Source organism: Coffea arabica, chromosome 11c (assembly GCF_036785885.1).
Source record: "Coffea arabica cultivar ET-39 chromosome 11c, Coffea Arabica ET-39 HiFi, whole genome shotgun sequence".
NCBI classification, from domain to species: Eukaryota; Viridiplantae; Streptophyta; class Magnoliopsida; order Gentianales; family Rubiaceae; genus Coffea; species Coffea arabica.
The window spans coordinates 26,283,205-26,306,122 of record NC_092330.1 but is presented as its reverse complement, the minus strand read 5'-3'; the positions used below and the strand labels follow the sequence as shown (position 1 = coordinate 26,306,122).

At 36.1% G+C, this 22,918-nt stretch overlaps 2 protein-coding genes across 4 annotated transcripts in view; both read right to left on the bottom strand.

Moving 5' to 3' along the window:
• Positions 1-15,384, bottom strand: part of LOC113717025 (pre-mRNA-processing protein 40C-like) — a 28,128-nt gene extending 12,744 nt beyond the window's left edge. Inside the window, exons 1-9 of one of the 3 annotated variants that reach the window (XM_072071313.1) lie at positions 15,117-15,380; positions 14,403-14,585; positions 11,772-11,835; positions 11,253-11,678; positions 11,007-11,170; positions 9,489-9,526; positions 5,656-5,734; positions 2,907-3,368; positions 2,520-2,603 (exon numbers count right to left, since the gene is read on the bottom strand). In XM_072071313.1, coding sequence (XP_071927414.1) covers positions 2,520-2,603; positions 2,907-3,368; positions 5,656-5,734; positions 9,489-9,526; positions 11,007-11,170; positions 11,253-11,678; positions 11,772-11,835; positions 14,403-14,573 — 1,488 coding nt within the window. In that variant the 5' untranslated portion in view covers positions 14,574-14,585; positions 15,117-15,380. Of the gene's footprint in view, positions 1-2,519; positions 2,604-2,906; positions 3,369-5,655; positions 5,735-9,488; positions 9,527-11,006; positions 11,171-11,252; positions 11,836-14,402; positions 14,603-15,116 lie in introns of all 3 variants that reach the window. The other 2 variants (XM_072071312.1, XM_072071311.1) reach the window with 2 other exon arrangements.
• A 1,565-nt stretch (positions 15,385-16,949) lies between these two features.
• LOC113715960 (zinc finger BED domain-containing protein RICESLEEPER 2-like) lies at positions 16,950-18,220 on the bottom strand. Its single transcript, XM_027240262.2, has 3 exons — positions 18,165-18,220; positions 17,180-18,066; positions 16,950-16,993 (listed from the first exon to the last, which is right to left on the bottom strand). Exons 1-3 carry the CDS (start codon positions 18,218-18,220, stop codon positions 16,950-16,952), a joined length of 987 nt encoding a protein of 328 aa, XP_027096063.1.
• Positions 18,221-22,918: the final 4,698 nt, after the last annotated feature.

Sequence of the window (22,918 nt, the reverse complement as noted above, 5' to 3'; positions counted from 1 at the left end):
TGTGTGTATTGGAGTTGGGTTCCTCATCTCCAAAATTAAGGATACTTTGACATGACTAGAGACTCAGAAACAGGTTTGTGATATGCTAGTCTATAAATTTCTTTTTCTAAAGCCAATATACGCATACATGTATTCTGTACTATTTCTTCCAATTAATATTTACATATACGATGTTACATGTCTAATGATATTTTATTGGCCAATTAATTAGAGTAAGTATTTAATGTATAGCATTTTAAAGGGAAGTAATGCGGGTGCTCCAAAGATAGATATTGGTACCCCATCTCTCTTATTTCCTGAACAGACTATAATATCCCTGAATAATACTCATCCTGTCTCGCGCTCCAACCCCTTCTGAAATTGTAACACTACCTCCTCAGTACCCCACGCCCAAGAGCAATCATATTTGTAACCCGCAATCTCCAATCTCCAATAATTTCTTATGGTAATCTGCAATCGACAGCAACAGCCAATTTCCTTTGACTAAACCCCCATAGAGTTTAAGGGACGGAATTTGTCAAAGGGAAGTTTCTTCCCTCTATTTAGTCACGAGGTTCTGCAGAAAATTGGATGGATATGGATGATTGCATTAGGAACTACCTGAGTAAATTGAGTTATTTTATGCTATGACACTGGAGGTTTTAAACTGTCCTATTTGTATTCTCAATTCTTGTGAGCTAAAGGATTTCAAAGATTGATGTATTGCCAATCAGTAGATGATGGTTGACTTGCAAGGGGCTTTCGGCGATGGTGCAGTTGAAGCAGTGCCCTGGCTTAAATTTGCAAAAACATCGATGAGTTTTAAGAGGAGAAGCCACCAACTTTCACAATGACGGAAACAAGGCGGGAAAACAAAGACCAGGGACATTGGTTTATTGAGGAAAATTGGGATCAAGTGAGTTGATAGTGAAAAACTAATTTAAAAAAGAACTTTATATCTTAAGGTATTAGAAGCATAAGTTCACGAAGAGCATCAGGCTTTTCAAATAACTATAAATCAACAGCGTGTGCCCATGTTTGATACAGCTACTATCACTTCTGATGGTTTGACCTGTCACCAACACCTTATCTGAGTACGGTTCGACACCATATCTATTTTCATCTATCAGGTGCTTATACTCCATCACTTTCTATCCTAAAATTGTGCAAATTTCACTATGCTCGTCACCACACCACAGGAAATTTCACCTCTTATTATAGTTATAATTCCATCAGAACCACCATTAATGCAGATTGGGGGCCCAAAGCAACAAATTCTTCACCAAAGATTGGCAACCCTTCAAAGTTCATCAAGTTCCAAGCAGCCCCAGACTCCCATCCAAGTTTCAGCCAGTCCAATACACAGTCAGCACATGCACCAACATCATGTGGTGCTGGTACTCCATGGTACAAATGCCGAGACTGTGTAACAAAGTACTTGTCAACATGCATATAAGACACAATAAAGCCGGTTAAAATGAACATCAAGTCCATTAGGATTGTGCATAGTGAGGCAAGTATATTCAAAGGTTCAGTTAAACATAATTGGCCAAAAACTTGGGCTGGGTTTTTGTGTATGGCAAAAAGCAAGGGCAAAATCATAGCCCAACGATTCTACCATGTCAACAAGACCAGAAAAAATAACACTCATTATGCAGAGTTCTAAAAATCGGGAAAGGAAACTGTTAAATGACAGTGTATGCAAATAAGCAGAAACAGTTCATGATAGGTATTTACCATACAATAACAAAGAATTGGTTCTAAAGAAAAAGGACAACTCGAGAAACAGATTAGATTCTCACCAGAAACAGAAGGGTCAAAGTAGCTAGCAAGAGGAAGCCTCCCCACGTCTACCTCAGTAGTCAAATGAGTGTTTGAAAATTTCGTCTCGCCAAGCAAGTGTAAAGGATAACAGAAGAAAATCCACCCACGAATGCAATCCTAAACATGTCTTCCATGAAATGATCAGGTCAAAGGGAGTACCTTGAAACTCAAAGTACCAATAGCTATTGAGTTCAAGCAGCACAGTCTGGCCCTTTACAGTAAGGCAAATACTTTTGCATCTTTTACGAGTATGTTGCAAGCTTTCTTGGGAAGATGGATACACGTCTTTTTTTTTCCAATTTCCACAATAACAGGTTCTGTCTGATTTGGTTTATCAACTAACCTAGTCCATCAGCAGGGAGGTTTGCCATTCTAGTCAACTTTGTCATTCCAACATAGCATACACATTTCTACACCACCAGTCAAAAAGAAATTTTTGTTCCAGATTATGCCCTGATCTAACAAAAACCCCCTCAGACTCCCTCCCCCCCCCCCCCAAACAAAATGCAAAAAAGGAACCACAGCAGCACTTCAAGAATAATTCATATTTCACATAAATTTTTGGACTAGCTGGATGTGCAAAATCATGAGCAAACAAGTACTAAGATGATGATCACTAAGTTAAGCATACAATGCAGACCAAATCCATGTGTGAGAGAGAGAGACAGAGAGAGACCAAAGTGCTATTTTTCAATGTAAGAGGAGTCTAGACAAACCTTAAACCGTGGGTCATAAAATATCTTTGGAAGTTCCTTTTCCCATTTTGAAAATGGTGCTACACCACGTTCCTTGAGCATTTCCTAGCAATTCAACAGACACGTGCAAACACAATGTGCGTAAAGAGTTTACCGAAAAGAATGAATTTCAGCATAAAATCATCTGAAAGGCTATATAAACAAATAAAGGAATTAGAACAAACAAAAACAAATTTGAGAGCAAGGATTTCAGTCTTATCAGATATTTATTGTACTAAGACAAACATGACCATACAAACTCCAGCCACACATATATAATGATGCTTCAAATTTGGAACTTGGACAAAAACAATTAACATTTTTCAACAGTAAGGAAGAAAGGGGAAGCCGGAAAATTGGCAATGATACCTTAAATTGGATGATACACTCCTCCTTTCTTGGTCCATTATCATCATCCTCAGAATCTGATGAGGTATCAGACAGATTACTTTCTCCATTAGTTTCTTTTACATTTTCTTTGCTATTATCACTTCGAGAATCCCTAGCCTCGACTAATTTTGAACCGTTTGGATCTGATGAAACTGCTCCAGGCAAACCTGTACCAGGTGAAGTTGCAGGAGGGACACCAGAATCCTGCAACTTCTTTTTTATAAGATCCAATGCCGAAGAGGGTCCTACCACAGTTGATGACCTTAGAACTGTGGCATCACGACCGCCTGTGGTAATAGCAGGGGCACTCAAAGCAATAGGAGTTGATCCTTTTTCAGATAACACACTAGAACTAGACACTGCCATGGATGTCCTTGAGGCATCAGCATCCTGCTTCTTTTTTAACTCAGTCAGTTCACTGGGAATTTGCCAGCTACTCAACTGTTTAAGAAAATACTACAGAAAGTCATGAAATTGACAATAGCATAACAACTGGGATGAATAGCTAGCATACGCTCCCATAGTCGTATAAAGGACCAGAAACAATAACAAAGATTCATGCAAACTAGAATGAATTCAAGTCTTGATACAAAACCAAAAGTATGTGTATGTTACAAACGGACTTTCAGGCTAATTACTGCTTCATTAGATACTAGTAATAGGAAACATCAGATAGAACTTCAGATCTATGATCTATAAAGGAACTATTAAAAAAATGTCAAACTAGTATTCACAATAATGAATAACAAACTTAGTGACAGGTGACAGTCCTAACACTTTACCATGAACCAGGCAAACACGTCAAACCAAAACCAAGTCAAAAGAACAAATAAAGCTGATCACTGCCTCAAATATCAAATCCCAAAAAAAAGAAACATTCATCTAGAATGATTCAATAATTTAATAGCCGAAATAAAGGAAAATTTGTGTCGACAGAGACAATCCAAGCAATCATTAAAAGCATAAATTTTTTTTTCTAATTATAAAATTAGCTAAAATTAGCCAAACAATTCTTAAAAAACTGAACATGGATCAACTTTTCAACAAAATGAAATGCTCAACCACACTTAACTTTTCCTAGCAGCATAGGAGTTTCACCAAAAAATGTACAATCACAACATGGCACTTCTGAAGATATGACAATCAACCATTCACAGAAGCAGCAAAGAACTACGTCTAGGTGTGTATTGCCATGGACATTATGGAAAACTTCTACTTGTATACGACTTCTCTGTTGAAGAGAAAATAAAGGAAAAGGCTGTCGACAAAAAAAGAAACAAAAAAATAAATCTGTCATCAGCAAGAGGAATTTCCAAATGTTCTTATCACCCTAGGAGATCTTTAACAAACCCAGCAAATTGTAACATGTAATGAGTTAGCTGCGAAAGGAATGAAAGCTTGGGGTGGCAAGCAAGTTCTCATATAGGCCACAATACCAGGACTTCAGTCCAGTTCCTTATCCTCCGGTTACTTGGAGAAGTCCTACCACATCCTAGCCTTTAGATGAGCCGGACAAATAAATAGCTGTAAGGTTTGTGATATGCCATACATATAAGCCATCAAAATCTTCAACAAATCCAGCCATATGAAAAATGTATTGTCATAGCTGTAAGAGGGATGGAAGCATGGGGTGGCCAAAAAGATCTCATATACGCCATAATACCTAGACTTGGGGATGTTTCCTTAACCTCTGGTTACTAGACAAAGTCCTACCTGCATCTTGCCATTTCAAAACAATTTATAAACAAGTCTGACAGAAAATACAGCTTAACTTTTAAGAATATGATGTACCGGTGGTGGTTCAGTTTTGCTATTAAACCGCCAATATTTTCAATTGAAATTCAAATTCTTCTTCATATTTAATACTATTATCAACTTCCTATATGAATTCCTTCTCACTGTTGGCATTTCTGGGTTTCTACTTCACCCTTCTATTTTCACTGGTGACGAGTGAAAGGAAACTTGGGAGAATTACTCGAAAGAGAGAACAGGAAAACCAGTTCACCTAACAAGATGACAAGTTTATCTGGAAGTTACTTTACTTGGTGATTAAGTTACAAAGAAAAATATCTACAATTGTAAGAGCTCAATAAATTTATCAAATTGTAGTCACTCATTGATTGCCAACAGCGTTGGGAATTGATAACTAGATAGTGAAACTAATCTGACAGTTAAAAGTACATTTTTGAAGATGGATATGCAAGCTATGAATCTACATTAGAACGCTTTACTGATACACAATGCCAACCTAGCACGTTTGCAGTACACTTAAAACAGGGGCAAAATTAATAAAGAAAAATCATGGGAAAAATTCTTCGTTTTTCCCCCCTTACAGGTGCATACTAAGGCAATATAGGTTTTACAAAGAAAGCATTTGGAGAGAGAGAGAGAGAGAGTTCAGACTCAGAGAACAAAAGTAGACTATTAGTAGACGTTCAACTAATATAACTAACCTTGAATACCAAGTAACATGCACAAACAATAAGACTTGAATGATTAACCATGAACATTTTTTGTCCAAGCAAAAGAATTCCAACCTTCAGGTGACTACCGTGATTTATCCATCATCTTAACTCATGCAACACAGGGAGCAAGAAACTGATTTAAAAAAATTGAAGCAACAGACAGCCTTTCAAGTGTCCATAAAGAAACCTGTGACAAATGTACATCTACATATGCATTCTTATTGCAAGAGAAAAAAATGAACCATTTGTTGACAAAACAATACCTTAGTTTTTGTGTTGTAATAATATTTTTTCCCATCATTAGTGGTCACCAAGGTCCAATCTGTACCAGCCAATTTCTCCCTGAACATTCACAACAAAATATGCTAATTAGCTCCATCATAAATACTATCATGCTCTACTAGGTATATCAAAAGGCAGAATCAACTGCAAGAATGACATCTTGAGTGGGAGGAGAAAATAATTAGTTCACGAGAAGAGAATATGCCCACAAATAGACAGCCACACAGTAGCCATGTATAATCACTTGCACCAGACCCTTAGTTAAAGTCAAGTTCTGAAATAAACATACTGTCCAATAAAGCCATAAGACTGCAACCAGTTGTCCAACCAATTAACAAGTGACTAAATATCCAAATCTTACTAAAGCATGAGAATTATTTTACACACTTAATTATGATGCCTGATCAATAACAACATAGAAATAACTTGCCCTAGACATCAAACAAATGATAATAATACTCATATAAGAAGTATCAGTGACTCACCACTTGCAGGCTTGTTACTGTTGTAAAGGCAAGATCAGTTGCAATTATTAGCTTGAAAATGGCATCATGACCACCAAAATTAAGAAAAAGACAACTTTGTATTTCTTAAAGTATTTTTCATTTTTCCTTCTTTAGACTACACTAAAGAGACATTGAAGGAAACTCAAACAAGTTAACTCTAATTTTCCATTGGCAAAGTTGGCCATCTGGAACTTGTGATGCAACTTCTTTTTGTCAGTCATGATTGCCTTATTCTGTTTGACAAATGGCATGTTTTCCAGATTAAATGCTTGAAACTTAAGCTCTTCATGCGGCAAACCTAAATAATTGCTTCAAACTTGCAGTCTATCTTCACAAGCTAATCCTTCTCCAGGTATAAGTACCAATTTTGGGTGACACGAGTCTTGAATGCAAAAGTGCAAGGCAAGACTTTAAGTATATGTCGCCCAACTTCAGAATATTAGACCTGGTCTCCAGCATTAGGAGGTCTGATTTACTTTAGGAAATTTAAATCTGTTATTAGTAATGTCCTATCAGAATCTAAATAAGCGCGATATTGTACTTCAGCAAATGCAGGAAAAGATCATAGCAGTAGGAACATTAGATCCAAGTTTAAGTATTTAAATCCAAATTGACTTCTTTTTTCCTTGTACACTATAACTGTAGCTATACAGTCAATTTCCGTTGCGCAAGTCGTATGTTGCGTCTTGCAACAAAGTATCTAAATTATTTAGGTTATATAAGCTTTAGTTCCACAAAATTCTTAGCCTCCATCTTTTCATATACAAATCTGTTGTAAATATAGACATCTTACTACTCAAGCATGATAACTGTTGGGTAAATTACACCATTAATCATGACTTCTCTACTTTAAATAACTTGCCATAAAAATCAAAGAAATGATTATGCTACAAGTGAAGCTAACAGCTGACTCACCAGTTGCAGGATTGTAATTCTAGAACATGCAACAATCAGCACCAATTACTGACTTCAAAATCGTTATGATCACCACCAAGATTCAGAGACTTTCTAAAGACAACTTTCTATCACTTTTTAATCTATTCATAGCTGTTCCGAAGTGTTTTTCCTTGGAGATGGAAAATTCGTCCACCGAGTTTTATCAAAACAAAAAAAGAAAATATCGTGGTCGGGAAGGTTATAGCAGCCAAAGCCATTGGAATTTTTATTTTATACATTGGAAAAATTCATTTTGTTATTAATAGATTAGGAAAGGGCAAAAGAATAACTGAAAGAAAAGAAATCAATTAGTTATTCTTCAAAGTTTCAGTTGTTCAACGACTAGAATTAGTACCCATTTTGGGAATGTCCAGTGCCAAATCCACTGAATGGGTGAGTCGTCAATCCCTGGACCATGTAATGTACTTTATCTGCTGGGTTATGTTACGGGCAGGCATTTTACCAGAGGTTTCGAATCTATGATTTCTGTTTTCCTATTAGACTATGGGACATCAAAGGAAAGCTTGAAGGGGTAAATGAATCCTAACAGAAAGAAAAACTAATTTTCATTTACGTAGGCTTGCTGCCTGGAACTTGTAATGCAAATTTTTTTCTCCATCAAGATTGCCTAATTCGGTCTGACAAGTAGCATGCACTTCTTAAGCTCCTCATGTGATAGCCCTAATTCGGCTTTTTTGCGAGCCAATTACCTACTCCAGATATAAGTACCAATTTGAAGTAAAATATTACAAGCTCGATAACTATGCTTATTACATATCATTAGTGAGAAAGTCAGCAGCAACTCTGACACATACTTCCCTTACTCAAGAAAATCAGACCTAGGCTCTAACCATAAGCAGTTTTTGAGTCCTTTAGGTCATTCGGATCTGCTCAATAGTAATTCTGCGTCCTTTTGGAATCTAAATAAATGAAGGGAATCATTGAGCTAATTTCTAATGTATCCAAAAGAAATCACAGAGCTAATTTAGAAAACAATCTGATAATTGGCATGGCCAGCCTTTGTACTTTTGAAACCCGAAGTAGATGAAACAACTCCCCTATCCCTTTCCTTATGCAAGATGCCCTGAAACTTTCTCAACAAAAGCTTTCATTTGCAAAATCTCCAAGATCCAATTGCTATGACAAACAACAAGCTTAATGCTGTTTTGGAACATAATCCTCAAATCCATCAACATTTTAATGTATGATAGGGGTTTGAAACAAGCTAGAGTTTGTCTCTAAATTTGGCTAGGGAACAGAGTCCCAGAAATAATATGATTTTGACATCAAAAGGCTCAGAGTACAAGTCTTCACCTCAAAAGATAGCTCAGTAGCTTAATAATATACAACCAAGACAGGTTGCTTTTGATAATCAATGTATTCCAACTTTAAACAAGGTAAAAGAACAGTATACAGAAACGAGTTTTAACTTAAAAAAGAAAAAGAGAAAGATTACTTAGTTGTAAGAAACTAAGACAGACCTACTATGAACCAGCACTCAGTTTCATGAAAGCATAGTGGACATCTGTATGCCTACAATATCTTTTATTCATATTTTGTTTACAGGTCCAACTCCAGAATGTTTAAGGATTTTCCACATGATCTGATCCTTGGTTTCCTTTTTCTTTGCTGTCATGAAGTAACTTTGTTGGGCAAATTAAACTCACCTCCTCTGTGTTGCCTCATAATTACAGAAACCACCCCTCTTACTAACAATTGCAGATGTCATCCCTCAGGTTTCTATATCATGCCACATAAGCCCACCTAAGTGCTAGTGCGGACAGAATTATAACTGTAATTGGAAAATCACAAATATAAATGCCATAGAAGGGGGATGGCTCAGCAAAGTACAGAACCAAAATTCTAAAGAACGTCTTCATCTTATCTAGAACAATTTAACAGGGGAAGCTAACGCAATTTTATAACTAAAGGAGCAGTCCGTCTGATTATGACAAAACTTAGGAAGATCAGCATAATTTACCCAGACCTTTCTATATTGTCCCGTGTAGAAATGATCCCAATCCCTACCGTCCCTTTGACGGACAAATATAGATAAAAACAATTTCTTCAGCCATTTAGTTTGTATATGCCCAAAAGGACTAAAAATACACAGTTCATGAGAAGCATTGATTAACATAAATTTACCAAGAATCAACCAAAATTATTACAGGGGAAAAAAGAACTATTCTATCATCTTAAATGTCTACTTTACCATGATATATGACACCAAAAAAGCATAACAGTTTCAAACTAGTACATTAAGTTAATATAACAAAACCACAAGTAGAAAAGTCCATCACATAAAATAATAATCCTTCTTCAAGAAAGCTATTTTGCAGGATATTTTCCTAATTAGGTAGAAAAGAACTCACCAAGTAACTGGAGTTGGCTGGGCAGTTACTTTCTCGGGCTGCAGTTTACAAGGAACAAACAATTATACTCAAGATATTTATAAGCCAAATAGAAGCTAAGAACCTTAAACGAGAGAGCATACAAGAAATAGCCAAAACAAGGGCTTCTTCAGATATTCTTGATCTTTAGTCACCGTTTGGATTGAAGGGAAGGGAAGGGAAGGAAAAGACTCTAGTGGAAAAGTAAGGAAAAGAAAGTAGAGGAAAGCAGATTCCATTGATTTTGTCTGGATTAAATACTGAAGGAAAAGAAAGTAAACACTGAAGATATTGTTTGGATTGGGGAATGAAAATAAATGAAAGGAAAATATCACGTGTTTTGCCCATAATTTAATGAAGGAAAATTTTGCCCATAATTTAACAAAGTTTGATTTCTAAACTTATTTTAGCGCCTTACCTCGTTTTAGTTTTTATTTTCAATATTCATCCATTTATTCTCATAAAATCTACAAGATAATATTATTTAAAATGAATCAAATTGTTTTTATTGCACTTTTTAAGGGGAAGATATAAAAGGACAAATTTTAAAATAATAGCAAATATTAACAAGATAAGTAATATTTTTAAGTTTCAGACATTACTTAAAAATGTAGGGCTTAGGTGTTTGGGTGGTCTGGAGATTTTATCAAAGATGGATAATATTAATGATAAACACAGAAAAACATAACGATATTTTTGAAATTTTTTAAATTTTCATTAACCTTGGTTTCCTTTCCCTCCATTTCCGCCCACTTTTGGATGGAAAGTATAGACCTAATCCCTCGCTTTCCCTCCCTATCCGTTCCTTTCCCTCCTCAAAAATCAATCCAAATATTAAAAACCTTTTTACTCCATTTCCTTTCCTTGCCTTTCCTTCCTTTTCTCCTACTTCCTCGAAACAAATGGTGAAGAAAAATTAACTTGATTAAACATTTGAATCAGTTCTTTTCTTGTATGCAACTGATTTCAAGCTAAACTCACATAGATGAACAATTAAGTTTTGACCTGGCATGTTGACCTATACATTAAGTAGCACTGCCATGAAATGTTTAAAATGTTGCACTAGAAAACCTAATTAAAGCTTGAAACAATCATGTCTACTGGAATCAAAAAGCAAGATGATCAGGCAAAGAACCATTACCACATCATGGAGCCACCAAAACTTGCTTGCTTTCAGAGAAAAACAAAACTATGTATGCAACTAAAAAATGTCATAAATGCTCACATTCACCTAAGAAATCCCTATAAAATGTCCCAATTGAAAAGTGACTGCAGAGAAAGTTGAAAATGCATGGGGATAGCACCAACACAGGGTCTTATGTCTTATCAGGATGTAAAAATAAACAAGCATAGCAAAATTTGTTGCATATAGCTCTGTGAACATAAATATCATTCCACAATAAAAATTTCATTGTCCTTGTATAGGTAGACCCTCAAGGTCCATAACAGTCTATTGAAGTTCACATAACGCATGGCAGTGAATAAGATAGCTGCAACTACCTCCCCCACAAAGCCTGAAGGCTTTTCATAAGTAGATTCTCCCGTCACAGCATTATAGTAGTACAGAGCTCCAGTTTCTGTCCTATGTGCTGTCCAGGCTTCCAGATGTTCATTGGCTGGAGATCCATCTTTGATGTCAACTGCATTTGCACTTTTAACATTATCTGCAGAAGTAAATAACAAAATCAGAAATATGAATAGGAAAAACAAATCATATGCTGTTAATTTCATCAATTTTGAGCATACCAATCCCAGGAGGAATCTCTGCTTGCAAGACACCAGTTGTTGACTGGCTAACAGAAGCTACAGTATGAATGGGAGTTGCAGAAGGTGCTTCTGCATTGGTTACACCAGGGGCTTGTGTGTCGAGCAATGGAACAGATGGGATAGGTGTATTTCGAGCTGGCAAAGGAAAGGGACCCGTAATAGCTACAGGATATGCTGAAAATGGTGGTCTTATCAGGCCACTAACCTGTGGGGGCTGCAACCATGGTCCCCGTAATGAAGCAGCTGCAGGAGACACAGAAGGATATGGGGCATATCGCTGATGCTGAACAGGAGGATTTGAAAGCACAAGTATACTTTGATTGTTCGGTCTCAGAAATGCAGTAGAAAGATCACTAGATGGAGTGACAGCCACATTGGCGGGTAAAGGTATTGATGGAGAAATTCCTGGGGGAGGTGTTGCAGGACTATTAGCAAATCCTGGAAGAACCTGATATGATGGTGCAGGAGGCACACCCGAAAAGGAACTTGACAAATTACTTGTTGGAGTGGGCTGTGCAGTAGATACACCTTCCAGTTCTTGTACAACCTCAGCCTTGTTATTCTGTAGTTGGAAACGAAGGCAGAAAAACTCAATATAGCCAATAAGTAACTTTAATGCGATGAAACAAGTTTAAAACTGCACAAGTCTAAAATAAGTTGAAGCAATACTCAGAAGAGCATGGCCAAAACAAATCCCAAAGTTCACATACTTCAGTTGCAATGCACAATCACAAATACTGCATTAGGCCATCCTTGTAATTAAAACAATGCAGAACCAAAATCCAGAGTAAACACTCAAATGTTCAAAAGCACACTCTTCTGGCAAACCATTTGCAATACATACCTATTTCCAAGAAACAAACAAACAAACAAACAAACAAACAAAAAACCAAGTCATTATTCTTTCCCCAGTATGGAATTACAAAAGTTACCATGAATACATTTGGCCTAACAAGCAAAGAGACCTTCAAGAAAACTGCTGGTATACTTCTACTTCAAAAGTCAAGGCAATAGCCTCAAAAGCTCCAGTATTGGAACAAGCCAAAGAAACTATACATAAGAAAAGTTGTTACATATTTCATCAGTAATATCTACTTGCAAGCTCAGAAGCTGGGTGCTCTTTCATATTATGTTAAAGAAATCTTGGCCACCAAAACATCAAATTCCTGCACCTAATCATACTGAGTATATATGCATACAATACATAAATGCATCTTTAGCAAAAAGAATAATTAAATGATGACTCCTAAACTCACTTCGGCTTTGCTCTCCCTCTTGTTTATGGCATCTAAAGCAATGCACCTCTACAGCATAACCTCTATTAGATAATTCAAAAGAACCATTCTAAAAGAAGAAATCTCCAAGAAACCATAAGTCACCTTAGCAGACCAGTCAGGTTTCAGTTAACCCCAATAAACATATACGTAGCCTCACAAACATGTCAACACCTTCCCCCACCAACTCTTACATTTAGAAACTAATATTTAACTTCAAAAAAAGGTCATCAAACCACATACAAGCAAAGTAACCAAACCAATAGAAAGTAGGGAAAAGTTTAGATTCCCACTGAAAATGTGGACCCATAAAAACTTCAAGAAAAAGTCATCAAAGGAAGAACAAGTCAGCATTGCAAACCCACCTTTGCATGGCAAACCTTCAAGTCCATTGTTATTAACTAAAAAGATATTCGGGTGAAGGCTAACATTTTGATTAATGAAGGTAGTCCTACAATACATATGGAACCACAATTTCTCTATTTGCTAAATAAGACTCCACTACTCAATAACCACATAAGCAAAGATAGTTTCCATTTACACAAGATATTTCAGAAATTTTTGCATCTTTTTGGATAGCACAAAGCTCCAGGAATGAAGCCTGTAGCACCAAAATTGATATTTGAGGCCTTACTTAATCTCTTATTCTCCTCATAAAGATTGCAAGAATTTGAACTACCGGCTAGCGCCCCCCCCCCCCAACAAAAAAAAAAGTTTAGTGCAACATATCAACCCCAGATCATCAAACACTATCTTCCATTTGTAGAAAACTAAATAAAACATCTGCATAATGCTAACTCATCGAAGTTCTGCAATAAGCTAAAATCAACTCCCATGCAGCCAAAAAAATGCATGACTACCTTCCTCATATCAGACCTTTAACCACAATTTACCTTCTTAAAACATAGAAATCTTAGAAGCGAGCTCAATATGCATGGAAAAATTGAGTGACTGCCGTCAAACTTCAGATTTGTTTGATGCATTCTGGCCGTACATCATTTCTTTCTAGTTTTTACTACAACCCATGAAATGTCCAGGACAGAGGTCTGACCAAATAATTGTCAACCCACATCAATAACCCAAAATGCTTCTTGTGTTAATCGCCCCAATCACGTCTATCCAATGCAGGGATGCAGTCTGTTACGTCTCCACCTTAAGGTCCTTCCTTGTTTGCAAAGTCCAATCCAAAGTTCAGGCTATTTTGGGGTGAAAGATTCCAAAGGGTTCAAACAGGCTATAGAACTGGTCCCACCATTACTTCAGCATAGCACTTAGCCATGCACAAAACTTAGTTCCTGCAACCCTCAAGTAATCACGGTCCAACACCATTGGCCCCTCATCCAAATACACAGTGTCAATCTAATACCAGCTATAATATACAGAGCAGAGTGACCCTAGTAACTTTCGAACCTAAACCACTGCTGCAAGCAAAGGGCTGACCTTAGTAACTTTTGAACCTAAACCACTGCTGCAAGCAGAGGGCTGACCCTATTAACTTTTGAACCTAAACCACTGCTGCAAAATGCTGAAACCAAGCTATTAGCTGAATCAATTAAATCAGATTTGGTTCTTAAGTTCCAAAAACTTTCCTTTCAATCCTGCACAAATTTCTCCTAAGTTTCTGAACCCAACAAACCTCCAACATGTACTATCAATCAAGTGCATAGGAGATGCAAGTGGACAAGGCAACTAGACCCTATCCAACTATGACCATAAATACTCACTGAACAACAAGATAAATTTTAACTTAAATAAACTATGCTATGCATGTTGTATGAAATTATGTTAAATTTGAAGTTACAAATACTTATTAAGGAATAAGCAAAATGAACTCCTAACAAAGGTACGTACGTACAGGTTTCACTGACTGATTAATCTGCCCCAGCTGTGCATTCCCATTAAAAGTGAAGTTTGAAGCATTCATTGGGGCTCCTTGTTGAAGGCCACCAGCAGTTGGAGGCGCTGCACCTGCCATCATCGAAGGCACCCCTACTCCCGGTACACATGTACTCGGATTCTGGGACATACTACTGATACACTACCCAAAAGAAAAAACTGAACAAATGTCAGAAAGGTGAACAGCACAAAAATAAATAAATAAATAAATTGTACATTTCTGTTGCCAAATTAACAAACGGTGCTTAAGTTATTTACAGTAAATTTCATTTCTGCTGATTTCTGCCCGAAATGTACATTGAGCAATTCATTTTATACACAAAACAAATAAAAAAATCGTAGAAATTTTCAAAAGCTCAAAATTAAGCCATCTTTACTGATTAGGCAATGGACCACTGCCTTTTAACTAATTCTCACATACGAATAAAAGTAAAAAAAAATAACAAAAAAAGTTAGACCTATTATAAAAAAGATAGAAAAGAAAAAACCAAATAATTTCCTGCCGGCTGAACTGTTTCATTTAGCAGGCAACGAACAAAAATCGCAACAAAAAAAACTACAGGCTAAATTGGGAAAATTAGAAAAAGAAATAATAAGAATGCATTTGAAGTTGGTGAAGAAACCCTAAGTGACCGTAGAAATTTGTTACGGAAAACCTAAGAGACAAACTTACCGATTTATTGTTCGAAGACGGAAATGCTCGAAAAAACAATAGTACAGAGTATTACAGTAGGCAGAGAAGGAGAGGCCGGCGCTGCGCGGGGGATTGAATTTTGGGATTTTGGGGGAATTGTTTGTTTAATTATAGGGTAAAGATGTTAGACGGAATTACTGATTATTGAATGACCAAAAACGGGGGCTAACATTTTTTTGTTACTCGAATGCGAGGGTATGATTTCAGGGTAAAAAATTTATTTGCAAGGGCAGGAGTCAAATCGAATTAAATTTCAAGGTTTGAGAAATAGTGTCGAAGGCAAACTCCTTAGTGTTGCCAGTATTTGCATATTACCCCGAAAATGTTAATTGTTGTGTACTTTTAACTCCTTGTCAAGCGACTTAGAGTGGTTAAATCATAAATGTTAAAATAAATAATTGATAGTCAAATCAACCCTCAAGTCCAATGATTGAAAGAGCTGGACGAATTCCACCCGTAAAAAAAAAAAGAACCAGTTGAAAATGCCCTTTCACTACTATTTTTTTACCTAACTAGGAGGTGATCGCATGGTGTGAATTTGCAAAACGTATATATGGAGCTTTGCCCAGTAGATAAATTTTCTGTTTGGAAAAAAAGAGAGAGAGAGAGAGAAAGGAAAAAAAGAGAAATATGAAAATACAAAAAAAAAGGGTGAAAGGAAACATTTGTTCCTGAAAAATTCATCAATAATTACGCCTTGATATAAAAAATGGAATTAAGCAGGTGAAAAAGTTATCAGTTTTTTTAGTTTCATTTAGCATAGGAGTAGCGGATAAGGAACTACTCGAATTACTTATTGAAATTGTAGTATAAAGTTTGGAAGAAATAAAAAAGCATATTTTTTATGAGAAGATATGAAACATTTTTGGTACCTATTGATTCTAACTTAACTATCGTCAATATGTATGTCAGAGCATTGATTAATCAGTTAAATGTGTGGACCTTTTTGATATATAAAGTTGTGTAAACTATGAGCAAAACATCAAGAGCTGATAGAAGAAACTCTTTCCTTGCTTTGCCTCCTTTGATGGTTCCTGTATACCTCATGGAATTTGAGTCAGAAAGTGTTGGTTCATCAGCTACTCCTGAAGCAGACCAATATACTCAGGAATGTTGTTTTCTGTTGAAATGTACAAAGGAGCAACAGGTTTGTACTTCTTAATAGGGGTGAGCATCGAATTCGAATTCGGTAGGTTGAAATCGGTAATTTTCGGTAAATGATTCTAGAAATATTCGACCTAATTCGCATTCGAATTAGAGACTACCGAATTCAATTCGGTAAACAAAAAATTTACCGAATTACCGAATTCTAGAAAACTGCTTCTTCGGCCCATTTTTCATCAGCAAATAGCAGTGCTATTGAACTGAGCCACAACTTACAAATTGTTCGAATGTAACTGATCACAAATCACTCCAGAAATTCGAAATCGAAACAACACACAATTCACATTGATCATTAAAATCCAGAAATCATAAACAAATCCACAAACAAATCACAAATGACAAACAAATCCAGAAATCACAAATCGGAAATTACACTGTTGTCCAGTTGCCCTGGTGCTACAAAGCAGAAATTCCACTGATCCACAATCATAAATCAATCCAGAAATGATAATGAAACAAAAATAAAAGTCTAAATTAACTTGTCCAAAAATCACAATCCACATTCCACAATCTAGAAAGCCACAAAGTCACAAAGGTCAATAATCCAGAAATTGCAATCCACAATCCAGAATCCAAAAAGCCACAAGAAGAGTTGCAATACAGAAAGCCAATTACGCTGAAACTGCAACTTGCAACAAGAGTGACCTCTCAAAGGTCAATTATAGTTGGTTCAACTCCGGTCTTCAGCAACTCTGCAAGAACAAATAAAATTCATGAAGTATCATAAAGGCAATTATTAGAAAGAAAGAAATACTTCAAATTCTGCAATAAAAATTTTGATAGCTTACCAGATTCGAAGGCTTCAAGCTCTTCCAGATTTTCTTCTACATTTAATTCTGTCTTGGAGGACCGAAGCCAATCTTAAGCACATATTAAACCTTGTACAATTCTAGGAGTCAAAGAACTCCTAAATGTATCAAGAACACGACCTCCGGTACTAAAAGCAGATTCGGAGGCCACAGTAGAAATTGGGACTACTAACACATCACGAGCAATTTTGGAAAGGATTGGGAATCTAAGGCTATTGGCCTTCCACCATAACAAGATATCAAATCTCTCATCACCTTCCTCACAATCCTCATTCAAATACTTCTCTAATTCAGATTTTGCATCCCTACCCCCAAGTTCCATTTTTCTCTTCTTAAACTCCAACTTGTACCTATCAGTGATTGTTTTAGAGGCATCCCCATGTCCATGAAATGTAATTTTACTCGTTGGAGAATCACTTGAAAGTGAAAAAGCATGAGAGGCAGGTGTGTTGAGCATCTTGTATTCATTAAACAGCTCAAAAATTGCATCTTTTGCAAGGCCAGCTATTGTTGTACCATCGGACTCACCATACATTTGACAAACCACAAATTCAAGGTATTCAAGTTTAGTTCGAGGATCAAGAATGGAGGAAATAAAAATCAACATATTCATCTTTTCAATCTTTCCCCAATACTTATCATATTTCTCCTTCATTGATCTTGCCATTAAACTCAATTCATCATTATCACTTGCTGTCATTTCAATTAAAATGCCATGAATGTGACTAATATCAGTGAAAAATTTATTTGAAGTCACATATTTGGAACTGGAAACCTTCACAGTTAGCTGATAAAAGTTTTCCAAAAAAATTACCAAGAATCTAGCTTTTGTCCAATCAGATTTTGTTAGCAGATTTTCTAGCTCTTGAAGCATATAAGGATCCTGCTCCTCAAACCTCTCAAAAGCTCGCTCAAACCTTTGAGCTGTGTCTAGCATTAGATATGTAGAATTCCACCTAGTAGATACATCTAAATAGAGCAATCTTTTGCATTCAATTTTTTCAATTTCAACACACTCCTTGAATTTTTTCAATCTAGAAGGTGACTGTCTAACATATCTAACTGCTGCCCTGATACAATCAACTGAATCCCCAAGTTTTTTGATGCCATCATTAACAATTAGATTCACTATGTGAGCTACACACCTCACATGAGTCCATTTCCCCCCTAACACAGCTTTTCCTCAATTTTGAAGCTTTCCTCGTAAATATTGGACAGCTACATCATTGGAGCTTGCATTGTCAACTGTGACAGTTAGGATATCATCAACTCCCCATTCTAGTAGACACTTTTCTATGGCCTTACCAACTTCAGTTCCCTTGTGACTGGCAATAGGACAGAAATTTAGGATCTTTTTGTTCAGTTTCCAATCATTATCTATGAAATGGGCAGTGAGGCACATATAGTTTATCCTTTGAATGGATGTCCAAGAATCTGTGGTTAGACAAATTCTGCCACTGTTATTCTTCAAGAGTTGTTTCAACTTAGTTTTTTCATCTAAATACAGCTGATAGCAATCTCTAGAAATAGTCCATCTCGAAGGAATTCTAAATGATGGACAAGCAGTCCGCATCATATATTGAAAGCCTCTACCCTCTACATGTTTAAATGGCAACTCATCAACAATTACCATATAAACTAAGCTTTTTCTAATGGCTTCCGCATCAAATTTCCAACTTATGAGTGCCCCTTTAACCTCCCCCGCTAAGGTTTCAGTTTCACCCAAACACAAAGTAGCCTGGCCAGTGTGCTTATTTTTAGGATTTAGAGGACATTTAGCTACATGAGTATTAAGGGGAGTCGTACCATGACTTTTGGGATCCGCAGCTATGTCCTTGTCACAGTACTTGCAAATTGCATGACGAACTCCATTCACATGCTTTACATGAAAATGATCCCAAGCTTTGGACTTCTTCTTGTACTCTCCTCTTTTCTTAGCAAAACCAGATTCTTCGCAGCTTTGTGTAGTAGGACTAGGAGGAAGAGTTCCAAATGATCCTTCTTGTTCCAGCTCATTGCGACTTGGATTACTCTCACCATCAGTAGTAGACATAGCTTCAGTATGCCAGCACTTGAAACCTTTGACCAGAACAAGGACACAGCGCAAAGATTTCACAAGTCAGAAAAGGTATATAATACTTTTTTCCCACTAACCTCAGTAGGTCTAATTTCATATCCAATCCAAGACTTTTTGTGAAAATTTGCTCATAGCTTCTAAAGAATAATACGACCCTGAAATCCATTATTCACATATTCAAAGTGGAAAAGTAGGAATAATCTCTAAAAGTATACAAATCCATCAAAATTTATGTGTTCATCTTAAACCTATTAGATAAATATGTAATACTACATGATTCTGAACCATCATTGGTTTCATGCATCAGATGAGTTCAGTAAGCTAAAACCAGAACAAAGCTTTAGACATTAATCAACATACTCAACCAGAACTGCACAACGACCATAGCTCAGAACTACTTTGTGAAATTGCAACTTCCAGACCAGCTTTTTTTTCCCGAAGCATATTACATTACATCTGATTATGAGAGAAGAAAAACCATTAAAAGAGTGGAAAAATCTAATTTTACAGTGGGACTATAAAGAGCATCAAAATTGGCAGAGACCTATTTGGGGCCTTACTGTCGAATCAATAGATAGGCTGCATACAATCAGAATCTACTGCTCAGTGACGGCAGTTCGATTTGTAAGGTCGTGCACTTGATGGACGATCTAACCGTAAATTAAGTAATTAACTAAATTCTCTCACTTCAAAAATTTAAAAAAAAAGCCATAAATGATTAATCCGACACAATAGTGGAGCATCAGCCAGGAAGAAAAAGCCATAAAAAATCAGTTCAATAGAACAAAAAGAACAGCCAGGAAGAATAATTCGATACAAAGGTAAATTTACACGCAGAATTCATTTGTTAGTTTCCATTTTAATAGAGGAAAAAAGAGCAAAATGGACAAAACAGGCCGAGCCCCAAAAGAAATGTGTGAGAAAGAGAGAGAGGGAGAGGAGACAAACCCTAAATCTTGGATCCCAATAACGTCTAGACCGTCAACAAATTCTCTCAAATTGGCGGCAAAAATCTGTTACAATGAGTATGGAGACTGGAGAGAACCGGCTGGAGGAGGCTTCTGTAGTTGAGGAGAGGAAAGGAGAAGCTGTCAAACTGAGAAAGTATCTTCAGTTGAGGAGAGAAGAAACTCAGAAACAGGCAAACAGCTTGGCTTAGACTTCAGTGGGCGACGGCGCAAAGAAACGAGAGGAAGAGGAGAGCAGAAATAGTGAAATTAGAACGAATGCTAATTTAGGGTACTGAAAGTCTGAAATTGGAACATCCGACAAAAGCTTGAGGTATAATATTATTCGGAATTTCGAATTTGAACACGGTAAAATATTACCGTTTTACCGAATTAAATTCAAATTCGGATTTGCCGAATTCAAAAACCCCAAAACCAAATTCGACCCTAATTCGATTCTTACTAATTCGATACCACCAATTTACCGACCTAATTACCGAATTACCAAATTGAAATCGATTTCGGTCGGTAATTCGGTAATTACCGTAATTGCTCACCCTTACTTCTTAAAGTATTACATCAACAATTTAATTGCTCTATAGTTTTCACATGTTTGTTTTTTATTTAGATAAGTGGTTTTTGGCACTGGAATTGCTGAAGGAATTCCTTTGTTTTCTAATTAATTATGAGAAGCAGATGATAAATATTTTACAAGGAAATGAACGTTGAATATTGAAAATTCAAGATTAAAAATTGGGAGAGGGTTGGCATGAATTTGTCACGGAGAATCTGGTTCATCCATTGGAAAGAGCACTTTCTAAATACAATGGAAATTTGTCTTTTGATGTAATACATTTTACAGAGTTTAAAATGCAGTCTCGTTCGCACTAGAAGATGCTTCTATCGAATGTCTTAAACTGTCAAGCTTTGGCAAACAACTCAGGTATGGAGGAGTATTCATCTTGTTTATAGTTTTTTTTTTTGTTATTTCCAACTTATATGTATCATGAATTTTGCATCAGGTTCTGAAACTCAAACTTGTGGAAAAGGAAAAGTTTCATGTCAAGCTATTTATTCCTCGATAATGCCAAACATACAGCATAATCTACTTGACTCAACTACCTTCTATCAAATATATACCTATAAGAAAAAGTTTGTAAGTATGATTAAACTGTATTTTAATATTGTGATTTGTTTTTATTTTAATTTATGTAGTCTAAATATATGTTCTTCTTATGTAGAAAATTTCAAATTTATCAAAATACCTTTTAGCAGATTTGTGCATGCACTAGCACAAGAAGTGACAGATGAAATGGAAAAGAGGCTACAATAGGCCACATAAAAAGTTTGATTGTGAAAGGGTAGAGCAAATCTTTTACGATACAAATAGAATAAAAAAGTTGAGTGTCTAGTGACCGGCTAATTACAAACATTTAAAATAGCAAACCAAACAACTACAAACTTAGTTGTGAATGTGGAGATTGTTGAAGTTGACATTATTAATGTTCAAAGCTTCATCCATTGAGTATGAAGTTATTATTTCATAGGCTATACATCTAATGGCTACAAATTGGGAAGAAGAAGGCTTAATGTTGAACATCACATCTTTCCATGCAAAGTGTGTGCGAGATATGGAGTTAAATCTATCATCTGTTTGAAAAAAGTACAAGAAAATATCATAAAGTAGCAAAGAAAAGGGAAAAATGTGTCTTTAGAAAAAAAAAAAAGCTCTAAGAATTACCTCTTCATCTAGATAGTGTAGCTCCGTAGTTGAATATTCTATCAATTTTTTAGCTTCAGCTCCCATAGTAGTAGTAGAGAGGGATCCAGTTCGATCAGTTATTGAAATTGTAATGGAAGCTCTAAAGTAACAAAGAAAAGAGATTTGCGATGGGAAATGTGGAGCAAATAAAGTCAAAGAGTAGAGTAATTAAGTTGTTAAAAGACTTATAAATACCTTGGCAAGAGTTCAATGTTAGCTTGATAATACTCACATTCAATCGTCCAGGTGTTCATAAAATTGTTTGGTTGATCACGGTTGGTACATGCCATATAGACAACCTTTTGAGGTTTATAGGAAAGTTCAACCATACCGGAAAGTTCAACCATACCTCTAATCCATGTAGTGTTTGTTCTCTATTAAGTAAAGACAATGGGGATTGGACAAAGTAAAGGTGAAGACAAAAATATATAGAACATTAACAAGTTTACTTATTGTGGCACAGCAGCAATATGAAGTATTTGATCGTCACCAACAGGAGGAAGTAGAGCTTGTGAGTCATGGTAAGTTTCTTGATTAACCATATTGTCTAGTATAAGTGCATGGTCATGATACCTAATACTAACAGAGTAAGGTCAGCATGTTACATCATAAACAAAGCAATGATATAGAAGCAAGTTAAAAGTTCATACCAGACATCAAGATCTATTGCTTGTTGGACGAATGGAGCAACTAAAATGACCGAAGAATGATGAGTTGAGAAACTCAAATATGATATTTAATTAAAAAAGAATGTTTAAGTCATCTAAACCAATAAAAAATAATTATAAAATAGATTAAAGTGTCTATTGTGTTTTAAATAACTATGAGAGAATGTGCAGTAACATTTTGCATTATCACTTTGATTCTTATTGCCAGAATGATTGGAAAATGGCAATCAGGAGATCTGATGATAGGACCATCAACTTTTTCAAATTCATTTCATAAAGTTAGGATCATCGGTTGCATGCTACTAAGCAAACAAGAAGATAAAGATTAGGTGAGAAACAGCTGCTTAACTTCAT

Coding starts and splice junctions, on each gene's coding strand:
- LOC113715960 (XM_027240262.2), bottom strand. CDS start 18,220: ATGGCATCAAAAAACTTGGGGATTCAGTTGATTGTATCAGGGCAGCAG. Junction 18,067..18,164: donor TCAGGGCAGCAGTTAGATAT/GTTAGACAGTCA, acceptor TGTATCTACTAG/GTGGAATTCTACATATCTAA. Junction 16,994..17,179: donor GACTCCTAGAATTGTACAAG/GTTTAATATGTG, acceptor TTGTTCTTGCAG/AGTTGCTGAAGACCGGAGTT.